Source organism: Akebia trifoliata, chromosome 4 (genome assembly GCF_017979445.1).
Source record: "Akebia trifoliata isolate Shusen 1 chromosome 4, ASM1797944v1, whole genome shotgun sequence".
Taxonomy (NCBI): Eukaryota; Viridiplantae; Streptophyta; class Magnoliopsida; order Ranunculales; family Lardizabalaceae; genus Akebia; species Akebia trifoliata.
This window is the reverse complement of record NC_141378.1, coordinates 7747765-7771516: the sequence shown is the minus strand read 5'-3', so window position 1 is coordinate 7771516 and position 23752 is coordinate 7747765. Positions and strand designations below refer to the sequence as shown.

The 23752-nt window shown below is 33.4% G+C and overlaps 1 protein-coding gene and 1 long non-coding RNA gene across 2 annotated transcripts; both read left to right on the top strand.

The window, feature by feature from the left end:
- Positions 1 to 200: 200 nt before the first annotated feature.
- On the top strand, positions 201 to 13473 carry LOC147403453 (protein AGENET DOMAIN (AGD)-CONTAINING P1-like). Its single transcript, XM_086437562.1, has 4 exons — positions 201 to 256; positions 1023 to 1215; positions 6293 to 6493; positions 13091 to 13473. The coding sequence occupies exons 1-4, from the start codon at positions 201 to 203 to the stop codon at positions 13436 to 13438; spliced, it is 798 nt and encodes a 265-aa protein (XP_086293688.1). The 3' UTR covers positions 13439 to 13473.
- A 5360-nt stretch (positions 13474 to 18833) lies between these two features.
- LOC147403452 (uncharacterized) lies at positions 18834 to 20340 on the top strand. The gene is made up of 2 exons (XR_015177495.1): positions 18834 to 19172; positions 19730 to 20340. It is a non-coding gene; the product is annotated as an uncharacterized LOC147403452 (long non-coding RNA).
- The last annotated feature ends 3412 nt before the right edge of the window (positions 20341 to 23752 follow it).

Genomic DNA, 23752 nt, shown 5'->3' with positions numbered 1-23752 from the left:
GTATTTTTAATGTATTTAGTTTGGAAACTTCCTCTTTATCATCTTCATTTATTATTTGGGAAACGTTTCCTCTTTTTCTTCGTCTTTAAATACTACCCATCACCCTCTCCATTCTCAACCACAGCCGCCGTTATTAACCCTAACCCTAGGGTTCATCAATCTTTCATTTTTGCTTTCTATTCTCATCATCATCTGCTACAATGGACGAGGATGCTGATTCTACCCTGGAAGACCCTTATGTTCGAAAACAAGTCAGGTCTCTCTCTCTCATACACACATCCGATTGATTTTATTTTATTTTTATTACTGAATATTTGAATTTGTTGAGAAATGATACAGGTCTCCTATATTCCTTGGGATTCACAACACATTTTGATAGTTTATTTGGATTGAGAGAAATAAAGAGAAAAGAAAAGAAAAAAGTGAGCTTCTCCCCATTTCTCTTGTTTGGATTGTTAAGTGAGGGGAGAAAACAAAAATAATGGACATAAAAAAGTGTCAGTTTTTCCTCTCGCTTTTTCTCTCTGAATCGGAGAGAAGAGAAACGTTCAGAACGAATAAGAGCGCTTAAAATTACAGTTCTACCTTTTTTTCTCTTCAAACTTAGGGTTTTCTTCTGTTAAACCAAACAAGAGTGAAAGAAATTGGATTTCTTCTCTCTTTGTTTTCTTTTCTTTTTAATGAGTTTCTTTTCTCTTCATTTCTCCCTATCCAAACAAAGCATAAAGAGATGATTAATAGAAAATAGTTTCATCTTGTTTGTGTTAGTATAATATGAGTATGAAGAGAGTTGATAAATTGAACACAGAACAGAGGAACAAACTGAGTTATTTTATTCGTACTGAAACTAGCCTATATGTAGGCATACAAGCAGCTGAAACATAACAAAGGACTTCCAACTATTGCATAAGAATAGGTCCACTAAAACACATTCTTACTGACTTGTAACTACAACCAAAAGACCAGGAGAAAAAGAACAAATCCAATAAACCGGGATAGTTCGCCAATCTGTCTCACATAAGGCCTGTTCCTCCTCAATCCATCGACCTAGTGTTCGATCTTAATGAAAAGGCTGATGCCTTCTACAATGATGGATGGTGGAGAGGATCGATATCTAGGAGAAGGGATGGAATTGGGAAACTGGACATGCGGGTTTATCTGGATTGGATAGATGGTCAATGGGTTCAGCCCAAAGAGCTGTGGAATCAGCGTCAGGTCTTCTTCTTTTGTGATTCTGTTTGTTTGTTGGATATGGGTTTTCTTCATTTTAATGTTGGATTACATATCCATATAAAGGATGAACAAATCAGTTCCGAATTTTCTAAAAATGTTGTTAAAAGAACTGTTCTTATAATATACTGTATTGTAATGTTATCTCCTTTCATGGACTCCCAACTTTCTTTTCAACTAATAACTTGCCTTAGTTGTTAACAATTGTGAAGTCATTCTTGATATTGGTGAACAACTCCACAGAAATGAATAAAAGCACAATGAGAAAGATGTTATCTTATTGTTAATAAAGCTGTAATTCAAGTTACTGCAAGAGTTTTTGGTATTTAACGTAGAGTTGATGCGGCCAGAGTTCCTTGGATTTCTATTGTATGTGCATATCAAAATTATTTCTGTCTACCCCTCCAACAAAAGACAAGCAGGTCCAGAAACCACTGGCAATCCAATCAAGACAGAGGAAACTTGAATTCAAACCTGTGTTCCTCTTGCAATATTTTTTGGTGTTTATGAATGTGATTTCGTTACTTGCCTATGAGTAGTTTACTTACAGATTGTCCATATAATTCAAGGAGTAGGCCATCTTCTCAACATTTATCTTGAGACAAAAAAAATCCAAATCATCTAGTAATAGGGAGGAAGGGAGGGGGTGCTTGGTGAAGAGTAGTGAGAAGAACTAGAATAGTTACTCTTTTTATATTGCTTGTTACTAGTTACCTTAAAGAAAAAGATAAGTGATGGAGCTGACTCCTTGGTTTAATCCAGGTTATGGTTCACTTATCATATAAATGACCCACATCTTGTCAAGCTATTATACTTCGTATATTATAAACATTCTTGTGGTGAAATTGTAAATATATAAGCCACTATTTTAACCACGTCAAGGATCTTTTTCAGTGATATTGTTAATCGGATTTCTTGCCCCCTCCCAAGTTATCCTTTTTGTTTATCTAATAACTGTAACTAGTAATAATATAAAAGTGAGACTATTCTAATGCTTGTCACAACTCTTCACTTGACTCTCCCCACACAACGTGAAAACTGGAAAATTCAAGACTTTTAGAAACCAAAATTCAATGGCCTGGCCGTTTTAATTTGTGGCGTTCCCTAGATATGATGGCTTAGAGCCATCGAAGTTCTCCATCCTCCATGAAATTGATGGTTTCGATCCGTCAAAAGAAAAAATTCGAGAAATGAAAATTTTGATGCCATAGTCCATCAAGTTTTACAAAGTTTGACAGCTTTGGGCCGTCGAATAAGAACTTTTTTTTTGTATGCCACGTGGGGGAGTCCGAAAATCATTACTCATTGTAATTATAAGCATAGCACACAAAGAAAAATTTATGGCTTTTATTGTAATTAGTTAGTTTCTCAAAGACTTGACAATGCAACACTTGAGAAAAAATTAAGATCAATTGATTAGGATGAGACGAAATGAAAATTGTAACTTTAAACTTTCAAAACTTATTGAAATCATTGCAAAACCAAGTAAAACTATATTTTCCCCCTTCACATATAAAAATAAACAATTTGTATTGGCCAAACAATGTTAATGCTCTGGTATATATGTTGAATATCTGTATGTAACCTAGCAAGAAACTGATTCCCACCTTCCTCTTAGTGGGATAATAGAATGGCAGCTAGTGCACCTTCTCTACCAAAGCAATGTTTTACCTTAAGTGAATGAAGTTTTACATTGAATGGAAGAATTTGATAACTCAAATGTGAGAAATATTGTGATAACCGTTGTTGCTTTCCATATAGGTATGGCTTTGCAGATTACAGATTCTAGAATGCTTTGTTTAGCTGAAGAAATATGAGTTTATCATTGGATTTTAATCTTTGTGATATTACATATAGAAAAGAATTTATAAAAAAAGAAAAGCATTTATCATTGGATTTTGATCATATATTTTTTTAACATTTTTGTGACTGTTGTTTGTAACATTTATGTGCCTTCCACATGCATTGGATGCACAACATTTTTGTGCTTTAACATTTGATTTTTATGCTAAAAATGTGCTAAACACAGTATACTTTTAACATAGATATTAACAATAGGAACCCAGAAGACATTTTTAGTGTATCTTTTAAAACCTTTTACCTCTTTTTTAATGTCTGTTGCATAGATAGCAATGGAGGACCACCTCTGAGAAGAGAATTAAGGTTAATTAACTAGGATGAGAAGGAAACAAAACTGTAACTGTAAACCATTATAACTTAGTAAATCTTCAGAAACCATTGCAGACCCAAATAAAACCATGTTTGTCACTTTCCCAAATAAAGAAAGTAATATGCATTTTAAACCCTTTTGCCTAGCTAAACAATGTTATAGCTCTGGTTTGTTGAAGATCCCTGAAAAGCCCAGCAAGAAACTGATTCTCACCTTCCCCTAAGTGGATCCTAGAATGGTAGCTCTGCACATTCTCTATCAATGCAATTTTATCGTTAGTACTATGGCTCATACGAGAGATATTGTGATATCAATTATTGCTTCCCACATGGGTCAGACTTTGGAGATTACCACTTCTAGAATCCTTTTAGCTGAACAATTATGAGTTTGTTATCGGATTTTAATCTTTGCAGTACTACACTTCTAAAAAAAAAAACATTATAAATAAAGAAGGTACCAATGAGATATGGAAATATTTCATTTAAATCAAAATGAAAAAAAAAAATGAAGGAGAAGTTAAAATGAATACTTGAAATAAGAGTGCTTTTTTGCTCACAGTCCAATGTACATTTGACATGTGGTGCAGATGACATCATCAATACGAGAGGAAAATTCCATCTCCCTGCCCATGGTGGAAAATGGAAATTTCCTAATCGGATCATCTTGTGACAATCAAAAACATTATACGATGACAGTAGGTTGTAGAGGACGAAATTCTATGAACTTTAAAAAAAAAAAACCTTTATTTTTCATCGTCTAACTTTAATTTTAAGTTTGGGTACATGGTACTCATCCATTTTCAATTCCTTGGATCCAGCGAAAAAAATATATTTTGAATATGAGTTTTTTCATAAAATCTAAAAGACTGTGGTGTTAGATTTATAATGTGATAGCCGATGTGGGCTCAATGATGCCCATTTTAAGATGGATTTTGTTAAGAAAATTAGAAAATTCGACAGAAAAAATTAATAGGCCATGGCCAATGAAATTTAGAAATTGAATAATGACGGTCTAAGACCGTTGAAATTCTGGATATTCTCATATTTGACGGCTTAGAGCTGTCGAATTTCTCCCATCCTTCATTAATTTGACAGTTTTGATCCGTAAAAAAAATAAAATTTGACAATGAAAAATTCGACACAAATTCGAATCTATTTTCCATGAAATTTGGATTTTTTTCACATTGTGTGCGTAGTGTGCCAAAGTGCAATAAATACACTCTAAAAATTGGAATCTAAGAGTATTTTGATTTTCAAAAAAAAAAATAGGGCATTTTTTATTTAAATCCAATTTCTAAAGTGTATTTATTGCATTAAGGGCACATGTTAACAAGACCCTTTTACGATTTTAAATCTTAAAATTGAAATTTGTTAAGAGAGAAATTTACTCTTTAGGGCTGAAGTCATTTTCACCACATGTCAAACAACTGTTGGGCTGTGAGAAAAATATCATTCTTGGAAATAAGGATCTGAGGGTATATATTTTTGGTAATAAAATAAATTTTTATGTGCATTTTTAGTAGGAAATTCAATTTTCAAAATATATTAAATGCAGATTAACGTGTGCCCTACGGCACATGTTAACAAAACAATTTTTTTTGGGGGGTTTTGTTAATTGAAGGGCCGATCCGGATTAGGAAATAACATAAAAATGGGCATTTTCGTCAATTAACATTGTGCTATCACATAAGTGATAATGGAACCTAAATGTATGTGACCAAGATTAGCCTAACTTATTTAGTAAGATTTCAAATCTTACTAAGCGTTGAATAAAAGAAAAAATAAATTTATTTTTCACTGTTAAAATGTTAATTTTAAATATAAGAGTTTGAAGGAAGTTTGGTAACTGTCAATTTTCAAAACCTTGGATCAAGTCCAAAAATATTATTTTTTAGATGTTTTTTTTTTCTTGATATAACATAAAATCTAGAGGGTCATGGTGTTAGATTGCAAATGTTGTAATCTATTTAAGCAAGCCGACCCTTAGTAAGATTTAAAATCTTACAAAATTAGTAAGAAAAGTGTTTTTCATGTATTTAGTCTGGAAACTTCCTCTTTATCATCTTCATTTATTATTTGCAAAACGTTTCCTTTTCTCCGTCTTTAAATACTACCCAGCACCCTCTCCATTCTCAACCACAGCCGCTGTTATTAACCCGAACCCTAGCGTTCATATCTTTCATTTTTGCTCTCATCTGCTACAATGGACGAGGATGCTGATTCTACCCTGGAAGACTCTTCTGTTCGAAAACAAGTCAGGTCTCTCTCTCATACACACATCCGATTGATTTTATTTTATTTTATTTTTATTATTGAATATTCGAATTTGTTGAGAAATGATACAGGTCTCCTATATTCCTTAGGATTCACAACACATTTTGTTAGTTTATTTGGATTGAGAGAAATGGAGAGAAAAGAAAAGAAAAAAGTGAGCTTCTCCCCATTTCTCTTGTTTGGATTGTTAAGTGAGGGGAGAAAAGAAAAATAATGGAGATAAAAAAGTGTCAGTTTTTCCTCTCTCTCTTTTTCTCTCTGAATCGGAGAGAAGAGAAATGTTCATAACTAATAAGAGAGCTGAAAATTACAGTTCTACCCTTTTCTCTCTTCAAACTTTAGGGTTTTCTTCTGTTAAACCAAACAAGAGTGAAAGAAACTGGATTTCTTCTCTCTTTGTTTTCTTTTCTTTTTAATGAGTTTCTTTTCTCTTCAGTTCTCTCTATCCAAACAAATCATAAAGAGATGAATAATAGAAAATAGTTTCATCTTGTTTGTTCATCTTTTAATTAAATCAGTAGATTTATTATTGTCTTTTTGGTATCAGATGTTCTCCAAACACAGAAATTGGATCAACGATTTACCTAAAGCAAAGCCTCAAGCGCAACCACCGGGATAGTTCGCCAATCTGTCTCACATAAGGCCTGTTCCTCCTCAATCCACCAACCTAGTCTTCGATCTTAATGACAAGGCTGATGCCTTCTACAATGATGGATGGTGGAGAGGATCGATATCTAGGAGAAGGGATGGAATTGGGAAACTGGTCATGCGGGTTTATCTGGATTGGATAGATGGTCAATGGGTTCAGCCCAAAGAGCTGTAAAATCAGCGTCAGGTCTTCTTCTTTTGTGATTATGTGTGTTTGTTGGATATGGGTTTTCTTCATTTTAATGTTGGATTACATATCCATATAAAGGATGAACAAATCAGCTCCAAATTTTCTAAAAATGTTGTCTCCTGTCATGGACTCCAACTTTGTTTTCAACTAATAACTTGCCTTAGTTGTTAACAATTGTGCAGTCATTCTTGATATTGGTGAACAACTCGACAGAAATGAATAAAAGCACAATGAGAAGGATGCTCTCTTATTGTTAATAAAGCTGTAATTCAAGTTACTGCAAGAGTTTTTGGTATTTAACGTAGAGTTGATGCGGACAGAGTTCCTTGGATTTCTATTGTATGTGCATATCAAAATTATTTCTGTCCACCCCTCCCACAAAAGACAAGCAGGTCCAGAAACCACTGGCAATCCAATCAAGACAGAGGAAACTTGAATTCAAACCTGTGTTCCTCTTGCAATATTTTTTGGTGTTTATGAATGTGATTTCGATACTTGCCTATGAGTAGTTTACTTACAGATTGTCCATATAATTCAAGGAGTAGGCCATCTTCTCAACATTTATCTTGAGACAAAAAAATCCAAATCATCTAGTAATAGGGAGGAAGGGAGGGGGTGTTTGGTGAAGAGTAGTGAGAAGAACTAGAATAGTTACTCTTTTTATATTGCTTGTTACTAGTTACCTAAAAGAAAAAGATAAGTGATGGAGCTGACTCCTTGGTTTAATCCAGGTTATGGTTCACTTATCATATAAATGACCCACATCTTGTCAAGCTATTATACTTCGTATATTATAAACATTCTTGTGGTGAAATTGTAAATATATAAGCCACTATTTTAACCACGTCAAGGATCTTTTTCAGTGATATTGTTAATCGGATTTCTTGCCCCCTCCCAAGTTATCCTTTTTGTTTATCTAATAACTGTAACTAGTAATAATATAAAAGTGAGACTATTCTAATGCTTGTCACAACTCTTCACTTGACTCTCCCCACACAACGTGAAAACTGGAAAATTCAAGACTTTTAGAAACCAAAATTCAATGGCCTGGCCGTTTTAATTTGTGGCGTTCCCTAGATATGATGGCTTAGAGCCATCGAAGTTCTCCATCCTCCATGAATTTGATGGTTTCGATCCGTCAAAAGAAAATATTCGAACAATGAAAAATTTGACGCCATAGTCCATCAAGTTTTACAAAGTTCGACAGCTTTGGGCCTTCGAATGAGAGCTTTTTTTAGTATGCCACGTGGGGGAGTCCGAAAATCATTACTCATTGTAATTATAAGCATAGCACACAAAGAAAAATGTATGGCTTTTATTGTAATTAGTTAGTTTCTCAAAGACTTGAAAATGCAACACTTGAGAAAAAATTAAGATCAATTAATTAGGATGAGACGAAATGAAAATTGTAACTGTAAACTTTCAAAACTTATTGAAATCATTGCAAAACCAAGTAAAACTATATTTTCCCCCTTCACAAATAAAAATAAACAATTTGTATTGGCCAAACAATGTTAATGCTCTGTAAGAAACCTAGCAAGAAACTGATTGCCACCTTCCTCTTAGTGGGATAATACAATGGCAGCTAGTGCACCTTCTGTACCAAAGCAATTTTTTACCTTAAGTGAATGAAGTTTTACATTAAATGGAAGAATTTGCTAACTCAAATGTGAGAAATATTGTGATAACCGTTGTTGCTTTCCATATGGGTATGGCTTTGCAGATTACAGATTCTAGAATGCTTTGTTTAGCTGAAGAAATATGAGTTTATCATTGGATTTTAATCTTTGTGATATTACATATAGAAAAGAATTTATAAATAAGAAAAGCATTTATCATTGGATTTTGATCATTCATTTTTTAAACATTTTTGTGACTGTTGTTTGTAACATTTATGTGCCTTCCATATGAATTGGATGCATAACATTTATGTGCTTTAACATTTGAATTTTATGCTAAAAATGTGTTAAACACAGTATACTTTTAACATAGATATTAACAATAGGAAACCAGAAGACATTTTTAGTGTATCTTTTAAAACCTTTTACCTCGTTTATTAATGTCTGTTGCATAGATAGCAATGGAGGACCACCTCTGAGAAAAGAATTAAGGTTAATTAACCAGGATGAGAAGGAAACAAAACTGTAACTGTAAACCATTATAACTTAGTAAATCTTCAGAAACCATTGCAGAACCAAATAAAACCATGTTTGTCACTTTCCCAAATAAAGAAAGTAATATGCATTTTGAACCCTTTTGCCTAGCTAAACATTGTTAGAGCTCTGGTTTGTTGAAGATCTCCCTGAAAAGCCCAGCAAGAAACTGATTCTCACCTTCCCCTAAGTGGATCCTAGAATGTTAGCTCTGCACATTCTCTATCAATGCAATTGTTCGTAAGTACTATGGCTCATACGAGAGATATTGTGATATCAATTATTGCTTCCCACATGGGACAGACTTTGGAGATTACCACTTCTAGAATCCTTTTAGCTGAACAATTATGAGTTCGTTATCGGATTTTAATCTTTGCAGTACTACACTTCGAAAAAAAAAACATTATAAATAAAGAAGGTACCAATGAGATATGGAAATATTTCATTTAAATCAAAATGAAAAAAAGGAGAAGTTCAAATGAATACTTAGAGTTACGAAATTGTTAAGTTTATCTTTACATAAATGTTCTTTTTTTCCAATGGTATTTTTGTGACTATTGTAACATTTATATCCTTTTCACATATGCATTGGCTGCACAACATAAGAGGATTACTGTTTTTTTTTTTTTGCTACAAGATCCTAATTGAGACTAATTAAAGATCACGTATCGTATTTAATCTCTTTGACGTTTTTTTTTTTTTTGGATTAAAACTGTTGGAAAATATGATGTAACAGATTTTGATATATTTGAAAGTGCTATACTTCTAGTATAAATGTCACCAATTTTTTTTTTTTTTGGGGACTAAGCAAGCAAGGTAGAAACGTTACCACTTGGGAACTGGACACTACGTGTAAAAAGGGTTAAATTCGACGCCAACGTCCATCGTATGTAGCCATTTTTATCTTTCATATAACCCCCATTTTTCATGTAGTGTTTAAAAGAGTGGTGTTGAATTTATCCCTTTTTTCATGTAGTGTTTAAAAGAGTGGTGTTGAATTTATCCCTTTTTCTCAGGTAGTGCAGAGGACAATTTGGTTTAGGAGGAAATTAGAAGACCAAATGCTCTTATATGTTTTGTGTACTATTAATATTAGGTACTGAAGATATTGTGCAGACGTTTTTCAAGAAGGTCATTCTAAACTGACTTCCTTCGACACTGCACTAACATGGCCGTGTGCAGAGACCATAGGCTATTTTTCCTTGAGATATAAGACAAAATATCTATGGTTCTCTGCATACTGCCACATCAGCACAATGCTGATGGCCGTGTCGAAGGAAGTCCAGTTCCGCATTTTCCATTTAGAAATGAATGGTGATGAAACCATAACCACCTCCAAATTAAAGGAAGCGTGACGTTTTAGACAACCCCTTTCTTTTTGGCTAATTGATCTGGCAATACCTCTTGATTTTCATTTTTCTGACATAAGCTTCACTTTCAGATTCTTTAACAATGCTCAATTCTTTGGATATCACTGGAAAATACAACCTTCGAGGAAAACAAAATTAAGATCAATTAACTAGAGTGAGAAGGGATGAAAATTCTAACTGTAAAGTGCAAACTTTCAAAACTTACTAAATCTTAATTATCAAAATAAAAAACTTATTAAATCTTAAGATGTATGGATGATAACTTGATGATTGGACAAATATTTTATTATTAAATTCCATAAAAAATAATTTCCGGTTTTGGAATTAAAATGAATAATCTATTATTTTTTTAGAAAAATCATTTTTAATAAAACGGCCTCTAATATATATAAGGGTGAGGTTTTGCAAGTAAATTTTTTTGCTTGCGGAATTTTTCTATCAGGTTCTCCATTGCTTGACATGTGAAACCTAATGTGGGTAGTTTTGTAATCTGAGGATGCTCTATACAAGCAGGTTAATGTGATTGGTTCATTCCCAATCCTGTGAGATTTGCGAGGAAATTATGCGCCCTAAGGGCAGATTTTATCCAGCATTTAATATACCTTTGAAATAAGAGTGCTTTTTTGCTCACAGTGCAACGTACATTTGACATGTGGCGCAAATGACATCAACAATAAGAGAGGAAAATTCCATCTCCCTACCCACAGTGGAAAATGGAAATTTCCTAATCGGATCATCTTGTGGCAATCAAAAACATGATCCAATGCCAATAGGTTGTAGAGGACGAAATTCTATGAAATTTAAAATATAAAAAAACCTTTATTTTTCACCGTCTAATTTTAATTTTAAGTTTGGGTATGTGGTACCCATCCATTTTCAATTCCTTGGATCCAGCTCAAAAAATATATATGTTGAATGAGTTTTTTCATAAAATCTGAAGGCTGTGGTGTTAGATTAACAATGAGATAGCCTATTTGGGCTCAATGCTGCCCATTTTAAGATGGATTTTGTTAAGAAAATTGGATTATTCAACAGAAAAAGTTAATGGGCCAAAGTCCACAGATTTTAGAAACTGAATTTTAATGGTTTAGGACCGTCGAAATTCTGGATATTCCCATATTTGATGCCTTAAGAGCCGTAGAATTTCTCTTATCCTTCATTAATTTGACAGTTTTAATCTGTCGAAAAAAAATTTGACCATAAAAAATTAGACACCAATTCAACCCTTTATCCATCAAATTTGGCCTTTTTACACATTGTGTGTGTTGTGTGCCAAAGTGCAATAAATACACTTTGAAAATTGGAGTTTAAGAGTATTTTGATATATATATATATATATATATATATATATATAAATAGGGTTTTTTTTATTTAAATCCAATTTTGAAAGTGTATTTATTGCATTTAGGGCACACGTTAACAAAACCCTTTTACGATTTTAAATCTTAAAATTAAAATTTGTGGGCCGAGGAGTCAGACGGAGGGAGAAATTTTCTCTTCAGGGCTGATGTCATTTTCGCCACATGTCAAATGGCTGTTGGGCTGTGAGCAAAATATCATTCTTAGAAATAAGGATCTGACGGCATATATTTTTGGTAATAAAATATTTTTTCATGTGCATTTTTAGTAGGAATTTCAATTTTCAAAGTATATTAAATGCCGCTTAACGTGTGCCCTACGGCTCAAGTTAACAAAACAAATTTTTTTGGGTTTTTGTTAATTGAAGGGCCGATCCAAATTAGGAAATAACGTAAATATGGGCATTTTCGTCAATTAATACCGTGCTATCACATAAGTAATAATAGAACCTAAATGTATGGGATTAAGACTAGCCTAACTTATTTACTAAGATTTCAAATCTTACTAAGCATGCTTCTGATTCCTAAAAAAAAATGAGCTCCACTATAGTAACTTTGAATAAAAGAAAAAGTCAAATGAAATTTATTTTCATCATTAAATTTTAATTTTAAATTGACCAATTTAATAAAAGTTCAATAATTGTCAATTTTCAAAATCTTAGATCAAGTTCAAAAATATTGTTTTTAGAATTTTTTTTTTGGGTCTGATATGAGCTTTTACATGAAATCTAGAGGGTTATAGTGTTGGATTGCCAATGTTGTAATCTATCTGAGTAAACCGACCCTTAGTAAGATATAAAATCTTTCAAAGTTATAAGAAAAGTATTTTTAATGTATTTAGTCCGGAAACTTCCTCTTTTTTATCTTCATTTATTATTTGAGAAACGTTTCCTCTTTTTCTCCGTCTTTAAATACTACCCATCACCCTCTCCCTTCTCAGCCACAGCCTCTATTCTTAACCCTAACCCTAGCGTTCATCAATCTTTCATTTTTGTTCTCTATTCTCATCATCATCTGCTACAATGGATGAAAATGCTGATCCTACCCTAGAAGACCCTTCTGTTCGAAAACAAGTCAGGTCTCTCTCTCATACACACATCTGATTTATTTTATTTTATTTTATTTTAATTTATTGAATATTCGAATTTGTTGAGAAATGATACAGGTCTCGTATATTCCTTGGGATTCACAACACATTTTGGTAGTTTATTTGGATTGAGAGAAATGGAGAGAAAAAAAAAAGTGAGCTTCTCTCCATTTCTCTTTTTTCAAATTGTTAAGTGAGGGGAGAAAAGAAAAATAATGGCGATAAAAAAGTGAGTTTTTCCTCTCTTTTTCTCTCTGAATCGGAGAGAAAAGAAATGTTCACAACTAATAAGAGCGTTAAAATTACAGTTCTACCCTTTTTTCTCTTCAAGCTTAAGTTTTTCTTCTGTTAAATCAAACAAGAGTAAAAGAAACTGGATTTTTTCTCTCTTTTTTTTTTAATGAGTTTCTTTTCTCTCCCTTTCTCTCTATCCAAACAAAAGCATAAAGAGATGAATAATAGAAAATAGTTTCATGATCATCTTGTTTGTTCATCTTTTAATTAAATCAGTAGATTTATTATTGTCTTTTTGGTATCAGATGTTCTCCAAACACAGAAATTGGATCAACGATTTACCTAAAGCAAAGCCTCAAGCGCAACCACCGGGATAGTTCGCCAATCTGTCTCACATAAGGCCTGTTCCTCCTCAATCCATCGACCTAGTCTTCGATCTTAATGACAAGGCTGATGCCTTCTACAATGATGGATGGTGGAGAGGATCGATATCTAGGAGAAGAGATGGAATTGGGAAACTGGACATGCGGGTTTATCTGGATTGGATAGATAGTCAATTTGTTCAGCCCAAAGAGCCTCAGGTCGTCTTCTTTTGTGATTCTGTGTGTTTGTTGGATATGGGTTTTCTTCATTTTAATGTTGGATTACATATCCATATAAAGGATGAACAAATCAGTTCCGAATTTTCTAAAAATGTTGTTAAAAGAACTGTTCTTCTAATATAGTGTATCGTAACGTTATCTCCTTTCATGGACTCCAACTTTGTTTTCAACTAATAACATGCCTTAGTTTGTAACAATTGTGAAGTCATTCTTGATATTGGTGAACAATTCCACAGAAATGGATAAAAGCACAATGAGAAGGATGCTAACTTAATGTTAATAAAGCTGTAATTCAAATCACTGGAAGAGTTTTTGGTATTTAACATAGAGTTTATGCGGCCAGAGTTCCTTGGATTTCTATTCTATGTGCATATCGAAATTATTTCTGTCCACCTCTCCAACAAAAGAAAGGCAGATCCAGAAATCACTGGCAATCCAATCAAGGCAGAGGAAACTTGAATTCAAACCTGTCTTAGTCTTGCAATATTTTTTGGTGTATATGAATGTGATTTCGATACTTGCCTATGAGTAGTTTACTTACAGATTTTGTCCATATAATTCAAGGAGTAGGCCATCTTCTCAACATTTATCTTGAGAAATAAAAATCCAAATCATATATTAATAGGGAGGAAGGGAGGGGGTGTTAGGTGAAGAGTAGTGAGAAGAACTAGAATAGTTACTCTTTTTATATAGCTTGTTACTAGTTACCTAAAAGAAAAAGATAAGTGATGGAGCTGACTCCTTGGTTTAATCCAGCTTATGGTTCACTTATCATGTAAATGACCCACATCTTGTCAAGCTATTATACTTCGTATATTATAAACATTCTTGTGGTGACATTGAAAATATATAAGCCACTATTTTAACCAGATCAAGTATCTTTTTTAGTGATATTGTTAATCGGTTTCCATGTTGAAACTATTAGTTGTTAGTGTTGATCGAGTCTTTAGGATCTGTTTTTGTTATCTCTTCCAAGCCATAGATCGATCGATCCTGGAAACCATTTTGAACAAGGATACAACCAAAAACATTTAGGATTCCTTGAAGCAGAAGTTTCAGGTGACAACACGAGTGCAGCGAGTGCAACGACAAGCTCTCCAAAAGGAGTTTGAGATGCTGAACATTAAGGTGGGAGAGTATGTGAATGAGATGGTCATCTAAGCTTCAGTGGTCTGAAAATTCTTTAACAAAAGGGAATGGTAAAAGGACTGCCTTGTCTTGAAACCTCGTCAAAGGTATGTAAAGATTGCTTGGTGGGGAAGCAATGGAGAGACCCATTTCCTAGGGAAGGCACTTGGAGAGCTTCTCAAATTCTTGAACTGGTGCATGCCGATATATGTGTACCAATCAGCCCTTTGTCCAACAACGATAAAAGGTCCATGATTAGTTTTATTGATGAATATAGTCGAAAAGCTTGGGTTTATTTTTTGGATGAGAAGTTAGAAGCATTTATTTTTTGTTAATTGAATAACAAGAAGAACTATTCTCCTGACTCCTTTTGTGTTCACTAGAGAAGCAACAGAGAGTTCTTATCATTCCATGCCCCCTCCTAAGTTATCTTTCCTTTTTTTTTTTTATCTAATAGCTATAACTAGTAATAATATAAAAGTGAGACTATTTTAATGCTTGTCACAACTCTTCACTTGACTCCCCCCACACTACGTGAAAACTGGAAAAGTCGAGAATCTAGGCCATCGTAATTTGTGGTGTTCCCTAGATACGATGGCTTAGAGCCATCGAAGTTCTCCCATCCTCCATGAATTTGATGTTTTCGATCTGTCAAAAGAAAAAATTCCAGCAATGAAAAATTTGACGCCATAGTCCATCAAGTTTTACAAAGTTCGACAGCTTTGGGCCGTTGAATAGGAGCTTTTTTTTAGTACGCCACATGGGGGAGTCTGAAAATCATTACTCATTGTAATTATAAGCATAGCACACAAAGAAAAATGTTTGGCTTTTATTGTAATTAGTTAGTTTCTCAAAGGCTTGAAAATGCAACACTTGAGAAAAAATTAAGATCAATTAATTAGGATGAGACGAAATGAAAATTGTAACTTTAAACTTTCAAAACTTATTGAAATCATTGCAAAACCAAGTAAAACTATATTTTCCCCCTTCACAATTTATATTGGCCAAACAATGTTAATGCTCTGGTATGTTGAATATCTGTAAGATACCTAGCACGAAACTGATTCCCACCTTCCTCTTAGTGGGATAATACAATGGCAGGTAGTGCACCTTCTCTACCAAAGCAATTTTTTGCCTTAAGTGAATGAAGTTTTACATTAAATGGAAGAATTTGATAACTCAAATGTGAGAAATATTGTGATAACCGTTGTTGCTTTCCATATAGGTATGGCTTTGCAGATTACAGATTCTAGAATGCTTTGTTTAGCTGAAGAAATATGAGTTTTTTAATCTTTGTGATATTACATATAGAAAAGAATTTATAAATAAGAAAAGCATTTATCATTGGATTTTGATCATTTATTTTTTTTTTACATTTTTGTGACTGTTGTTTGTAACATTTATGTGCCTTCCACATGCATTGGATGCACAACATTCATGTGCTTTAACATTTGATTTTTATGCTAAAAATGTGCTAAACACAGTATACTTTTAACATAGATATTAACTATAGGAAACCAGAAGACATTTTTAGTGTATCTTTAAAACCTTTTACCTCGTTTTTTAATGTCTGTTGCATAGATAGCAATGGAGGACCACCTCTGGGAAGAGAATTAAGGTTACTTAACCAGGATGAGAAGGAAACAAAACTGTAACTGTAAACCATTATAACTTAGTAAATCTTCAGAAACCCTTGCACAACCAAATAAAACCATGTTTGTCACTTTCCCAAATAAAGAAAGTAATATGCATTTTGAACCCTTTTGCCTAACTAAACATTGTTATAGCTCTGGTTTGTTGAAGATCCCTGAAAAGCCCAGAAAGAAACTGATTCTCACCTTCCCCTAAGTAGATCCTAGAATGGTAGCTCTGCACATTCTCTACCAATGCAATTGTTCGTAAGTACTATGGCTCATACGAGAGATATTGTGATATCAATTATTGCTTCCCACATGGGACAGACATTGGAGATTGCCACTTCTAGAATCCTTTCAGCAGAACAATTATGAGTTTGTTATCGGATTTTAATCTTTGCAGTACTACACTTCGAAAAAAAAAACATTATAAATAAAGAAGGTACCAATGAGATATGGAAATATTTCATTTAAATCAAAATGAAAAAAAAAAGGAGAAGTTAAAATGAATACTTAGAGTTACGAAATTGTTAAGTTTATCTTTACAGAAATGGTCTTTTAATTGAGATACAAGACAAAATATCTATGGTTCTCTGCATACTGCCACATCAGCACAATGCTGATGGCCGTGTCGAAGGAAGTCCAGTTCCGCATTTTCCATTGAGAAATGAATGGTGATGAAACCATAACCACCTCCAAATCAAAGGAAGCGTGACGTTTTAGACAACCCCTTTCTTTTTGGCTAATTGATCTGGCAATACCTCTTGATTTTCATTTTTCTGACATAAGCTTCGCTTTCAGATTCTTTAACAATGCTCAATTCTTTGGATAGCACTGGAAAATACAACCTTTGAGGAAAACAAAATTAAGATCAATTAACTAGAGTGAGAAGGGATGAAAATTCTAACTGTAAAGTGCAAACTTTCAAAACTTACTAAATCTTAATTATCAAAATAAAAAATTTATCAAATCTTAAGATGTATGGATCATAACTTGATGATTGGACAAATATTTTATTATTAAATTCCATAAAAAATAATTCCCGGTTTTGGAATTAATATGAATAATCTATTATTTATTTAGAAAAATCATTTTTAATAAAACGGCCTCTCATATATGTAAGGGTGAGGTTTTGCAAGTAAATTTTTTTGCTTGCGGAATTTTTCTAATAGGTTCTCCATTGCATGACATGTGAAACCTAATGTGGGTCGTTAGGTTAATGTGATTGGTTCATTCCCAATCCTGTGAGATTTGCAATGAAATTATGCGCCCTAAGGGCAGATTTTATCCAGCATTTAATATACCTTTGAAATAAGAGTGCTTTTTTAGCTCATAGTGCAACATACATTTGACATGTGGCGCAAATGACATCAACAATAAAGAGAGGAAAATTCCATCTCCCTACCCACGGTGGAAAATGGAAATTTCCTAATCAGATCATCTTGTGGCAATCAAAAACATGATCCGATGCCAGTAGGTTGTAGAGGACGAAATTCTATGAACTTTAAAATAAAATAAAACCCTTTATTTTTCACCGTCTAATTTTAATTTTAAGTTTGGGTATGTGGTACCCATCCATTTTCAATTCCTTGGATCAAGCTCAAAAAAAAAGATATGTTGAATGAGTTTTTTTATCAAATCTGAAAGGTTGTGGTGTTAGATTAACAATGTGATAGCCCATGTGGGCTCCCATTTTAAGATGGATTTTGTTAAAAAATTGGAAAATTAAATAGAAAAAATTAATGGACCAAGGCCCACGAATTTTAGAAACTGAATTTTAACAGTTTAGGACCATCAAAATTCTGGATATTCCCATATTTTTTGGCTTAAGAGCTGTTGAATTTCTCTCATCCTTCATTAATTTAATAGTTTCAATCCGTCGAAAAAAAATTTTGATAATGAAAAATTCGACGCCAATTCAACCCTTTTATCCGACAAATTTGGCATTTTTACGCATTGTGTGTGTTGTGTGCCAAAGTGCAATAAATACACTTTGAAAATTGGAGTCTAAGAGTATTTTGATATATAAAAAAAAATAGGGCATTTTTTATTTAAATCCAATTTTCAAAGTGTATTTATTGCATTCAGGGCACATGTTAACAAAATCCTTTTACGATTTTAAATCTTAAAATTAAAATTTGTGGGCCGAGGGAGAAATTTTCTCTTCAAGGCTGATGTCATTTTTGCCACATGTCAAACAACTGTTGGGCTGTGAGAAAAATATCATTCTTGGAAATAAGGATCTGAGGGTATATATTTTTGGTAATAAAATATTTTTTTATGTGCATTTTTAGTAGGAATTTCAATTTTCAAAGTATATTAAATGCCGCTTAACATGTGCCCTATGGCGCATGTTAACAAAACAAATTTTTTGGGTTTTTGTTAATTGAAGGGCCTATCCAAATTAGGAAATAACGTAAATATGGGCATTTTCGTCAGTTAACACCGTGCTATCACATAAGTAATAATAGAACCTAAATGTATGTGATTAAGACTAGCCTAACTTATTTACTAAGATTTCAAATCTTACTAAGCATGCTTCTGATACCTAAAAAAAAAATGAGCTCCTCTATAGTAACTTTGAATAAAAGAAAAAGCCAAATGATATTTATTTTCATGGTTAACTTTTAATTTTAAATTTAATAAAAGTTCAATAATTGTCAATTTTCAAAACCTTAGATCAAGTCCAAAAATATTGTTTTGTAGATTTTTTTTTTTTTCTTGATATGAGTTTTTACTTGAAATCTAGAGGGTTATGGTGTTGGATTGCCAAGGTTGTAATCTATTTGAGCAAACCGACCCTTAGTAAGATATAAAATCTTACAAAGTAAGTAAGAAAAGTGTTTTTATGTATTTAATCTGGAAACTTCCTCTTTATTATCTTCATTTATTATTTGCGAAACGTTTCCTCTTTTTCTCCGTCTTTAAATACTACCCATCACCCTCTCCCTTCTCAACCACAGCCTCTATTATTAACCTTAACCCTAGCGTTCATCTATCTTTCATTTTTGCTCTCTATTCTCATCATCATCTGCCACAATGGACGAAGATGCTGATTCTACCCTGGAAGACCCTTCTGTTCGAAAACAAGTCAGGTCTCTCTCTCATACACACATCCGATTGATTTTATTTATTTATTTTTTTTTTTTGAATATTCGAATTTGTTGAGAAATGATACAGGTCTCGCATATTCCTTGGGATTCACAACACATTTTAGTAGTTTATTTGGATTGAGAGAAATGGAGAGAAAAAAAAAAAGTGAGAGTCTCTCCATTTCTCTTTTTTTAAATTGTTAAGTGAGGGGAGAAAAGAAAAATAATGGAGATAAAAAAGTGACAGTTTTTCCTCTCTTTTTCTCTCTGAATCGGAGAGAAAAGAAATGTTCACAACTAATAAGAGTGTTAAAATTACAGTTCTACCCTTTTTCTCTTCAAGCTTAAGTTTTTCTTCTGTTAAACCAAACAAGAGTAAAAGAAACTGGATTTTTTCTCTTTTTGTTTTTTTTTTTTTTTAATGAGTTTCTTTTCTCTCCCTTTCTCTCTATCCAAACAAAAGCATAAAGAGATGAATAATAGAAAATAGTTTCATGATCATCTTGTTTGTTCATCTTTTAATTAAATCAGTAGATTTATTATTGTCTTTTTGGTATCAGATGTTCTCCAAACATAGAAATTGGATCAACGATTTACCTAAAGCAAAGCCTCAAGCGCAACCACTGGGATAGTTCGCCAATCTGTCTCACATAATGCTTGTTCCTCCTCAATCCATCGACCTAGTCTTCGATCTTAATGACAAGGCTGATGCCTTCTACAATGATGGATGGTGGAGAGGATCGATATCTAGGAGAAGGGATGGAATTGGGAAACTGGACCTGCGGGTTTATCTGGATTGGATAGATGGTCAATGGGTTCAGCCCAAAGAGCTGTGGAATCAGCGTCAGGTCTTCTTCTTTTGTGATTATGTGTGTTTGTTGGATATGGGTTTTCTTCATTTTAATGTTGGATTACATATCCATATAAAGGATGAACAAATCAGTTCCGAATTTTCTAAAAATGTTGTTAAAAGAACTGTTCTTATAATATACTGTATCGTAACGTTATCTCCTTTCATGGACTCCCAACTTTGTTTTCAACTAATAACTTGCCTAAGTTGTTGACAATTGTGAAGTCATTCTTGATATTGGTGAACAACTCCACAGAAATGGATAAAAGCACAATGAGAAGGATGCTATCTTATTGTTAATAAAGCTGTAATTCAAATTACTGGAATAGTTTTTGGTATTTAACGTAGAGTTGATGCGGCCAGAGTTCCTTGGATTTCTATTGTATGTGCATATCGAAATTATTTCTGTCCATCCCTCCTACAAAAGAAAGTCAGATCCAGAAATCACTGGCAATCCAATCAAGGCAGAGGAAACTTGAATTCAAACCTGTCTTACTCTTGCAGTAGTTTACTTACAGATTTTGTCCATATAATTCAAGGAGTAGGCCATCTTCTCAACATTTATCTTGAGAAAAAAAAATCCAAATCATCTATTAATAGGGAGGAAGGGAGGGGGTGTTAGGTGAAGAGTAGTGAGAAGAACTAGAATAGTTACTCTTTTTATATAGCTTGTTACTAGTTACCTAAAAGAAAAAGATAAGTGATGGAGCTGACTCCTTGGTTTAATCCAGCTTATGGTTCACTTATCATATAAATGACCCACATGTTGTCAAGCTATTCTACTTCGTCTATTATAAAGATTCTTGTGGTGACATTGTACATATATAAGCCACTATTTTAGCCAGTTCAAGGATCATTTTCACTGATATTGTTAATCGAATTCCAAGCAACTCCCCCCCCCCCCCCCCCCTCCCTCTCCTCTCTCTCTCTTCCCAAGTTATCTTTCCTTTTGTTTATCTAATAACTATAAGTAGTAATAATAGAAAAGTGAGGCTATTCTAATGCTTGTCACAGCTCTTCACTTAAATCGCCCCACACTAAGTGAAAACTGGAAATTTTGAGAATTTAGAAACCAAAAATCAACGGCCAAGGCTATCGTAATTTGTGGTGTTCCCTAGATTCGATGGCTTAGAGCCATCGAAGTTCTCCCATCCTCCATGAATTTGATGGTTTCGATCTATCAAAAGAAAAAATTCGAGCAATGAAAATTTTGATGCCATAGTCCATCAAATTTTACAAATTTCAACACTTTGGGCAGTCGAATAGGAGCTTTTTTTTTCACGTTGTGCCACCCGTGCCCATCCCACAAAAAAATGATCATTGTGACCTTTTTCTCAAGACGAATGTAAGGAGGTGACCTGATAACATTGAATGATCTGGGCAAATCAGCAAGTAAAATAACTAGGCAAGTACAGAAATCACTTGCATTATCTATAAAATGAAATAATGACCACTAGGATTAGAAACAATTAGGAATTCGAAATAGAAATTTTGAATGACACGTACATTAGAACTCCTCATAAATTTTAACCAGACTTATGAAGAACAAGATGACATCCTTCTCATTATGCTCTTGTCCGCTTCTATAAAGCTGCTCCTCGATATTAAAACTCACTTCCAGCATTGAAGACAGAAAATTCCTTACAAGATGGTTTACAATGAAGCAAGTTGGTTGAAAACAAGATTGGAGTCCATAAAAAGCGAAATGTATTATTCACACTATAATAATATATTATTAGAACAGACCTTTTAACAAATTTTTAGTAAATTCGGAGCTGATTTGTCCGCCAAAATTTATGCTGCATCAATATAAAATTATCATTTCCCAATAGTAAAGGGCCTCAAGTATGACCCAAAATGAGCTGATTTGGAACTTTAATCCTAGAAATGTTACACATTACAGATGCATTAGCTATGAGATCAGATCTTAAGTACACTAAGAAGAATACAAATTGGGATTGATACGGTTACTAGCTCAAAAGAGATCACGGAGGGACATTGTAGTATACACATATGTTAATTACTTGTTTCACCCCACATCCCTTCAAGAAGATATCAAATTATCAAACATGGACTGTCCGTAGTATTACTAAAAAAGTATAAATGAAGATGAAAGATCATAGAAAATCAAGAAAGTTATTATGAAATAGTACTATACCATCATGGATTCATTAAAAATTGGAAATTTACAGCTTGTTGCGCAACTATAAAAAATGGAAACAATATATAATCTTGAACAGAAATGAAATTTTAATTTACTTAATATAATACAGTTGTAACATCTGTATCTGGAAACATCTTGTACCCTATGTATTCTTTGTATGATAATAAAGCAAAGTGATAGTTAGAGAGTTCAATCAAAACTCTTCTTCACCACCTTCGATCAAGCAGATGACCAAGAAGAGGATCAAGAAGCCTTATTATCTGTAAACGAATTGGACTGAAATTTAATATTATTTGGAAAATTCATGTATGATTTGCAAATTATTCAGCGAATTACTAAATGTGGAAGTTCCATCAAATATCTCTATTAGAGTGTCCATGTGACCCCCTAGTTGGGTATTTGATAAACAATACCCACCCTAACCATAATTCAAGACATTTAATCCAACAAATTCTCTTAAGCCTTTGAGGTTATCAATAAGGGTGTAAAAACAAAGCTGGGCTTTGATTTTCGAGCCCAAGCCTAGCCCGACACAACTCTAGACTTGGCCTGGAGTCCCTTCGAGCTGGGCTTATCATATCAAGTGATTCACTCTGCCGCATGTCTGATTATGGTGTAATACAAATTGCAGCATGCACTATCATATAGACCGATAGTGAAGTAACATATATAATCTAGTTGACACACATGTTTTAGTTCAATGGGTTCATAGGCTCGTGAAGAGGTTACATGCAAATTGTGGCACCAATTTAATCGATTTTCAATCCTTAAAGGGTGGGTATAGACCGTGGAAAAGTTAGTAATACAACCTTAGGGTCGAAACTGATCAAATTTGATAAAAATGTATATAAGATATAATTTATACCCTATATATATATATAGAATGATAGGGTTGAATTGACCCAATGGGATTATTTGACTTTCTATATTTTTTTTTCCTTTCATTTAAAAGGGCATTTCGGTTAAAAAAGAATACACCATGAAACATATGAGACGCCTAACTTGACCCTCCTCATCTTTATCTGTACTTCAAGCAACCTCACCTTTACAGGCAACGCAACATCCTAATCCTTTACTAAAATTACCAAAACATACTTTTACAGTCAATGTCGATATATTCAAAATGGATTAGTTTGAACTTCGAATAAACTAGCTAGAGGTAGTTTTCAAAACTGATGGCCTATCCCCTAGACCACTCCCTTCCATAAGAGGTTTAATGAAAATGAGCGAAATAACCCCATATTCAACCTCTAGCCAAAAACACACTGATTTTCTGTCCTAAAGTGATCATCTTCAATCCCCTTCAACAACAAAAAAAAAAGAAACAAAATTCAAAACAAAACCCTACCTTTGTTCTTAAGGTCTGAATGTTGAAGAGGAGAGTAAAAACATCTACCCGTGAAGTTGAAAACAATGGGTTTTTGGGAAAAGACGAGGCTAAAGGTTGAAAATAAGGGCATTTACTCTAGATAAACGTTGAAGGCCAAAGTCAAGTGGATAACTTTACATGACAGCAACATCTTTCCAACATCACAGCAGGAAAGCTGATCTGTTTCTTAACACCCTGAA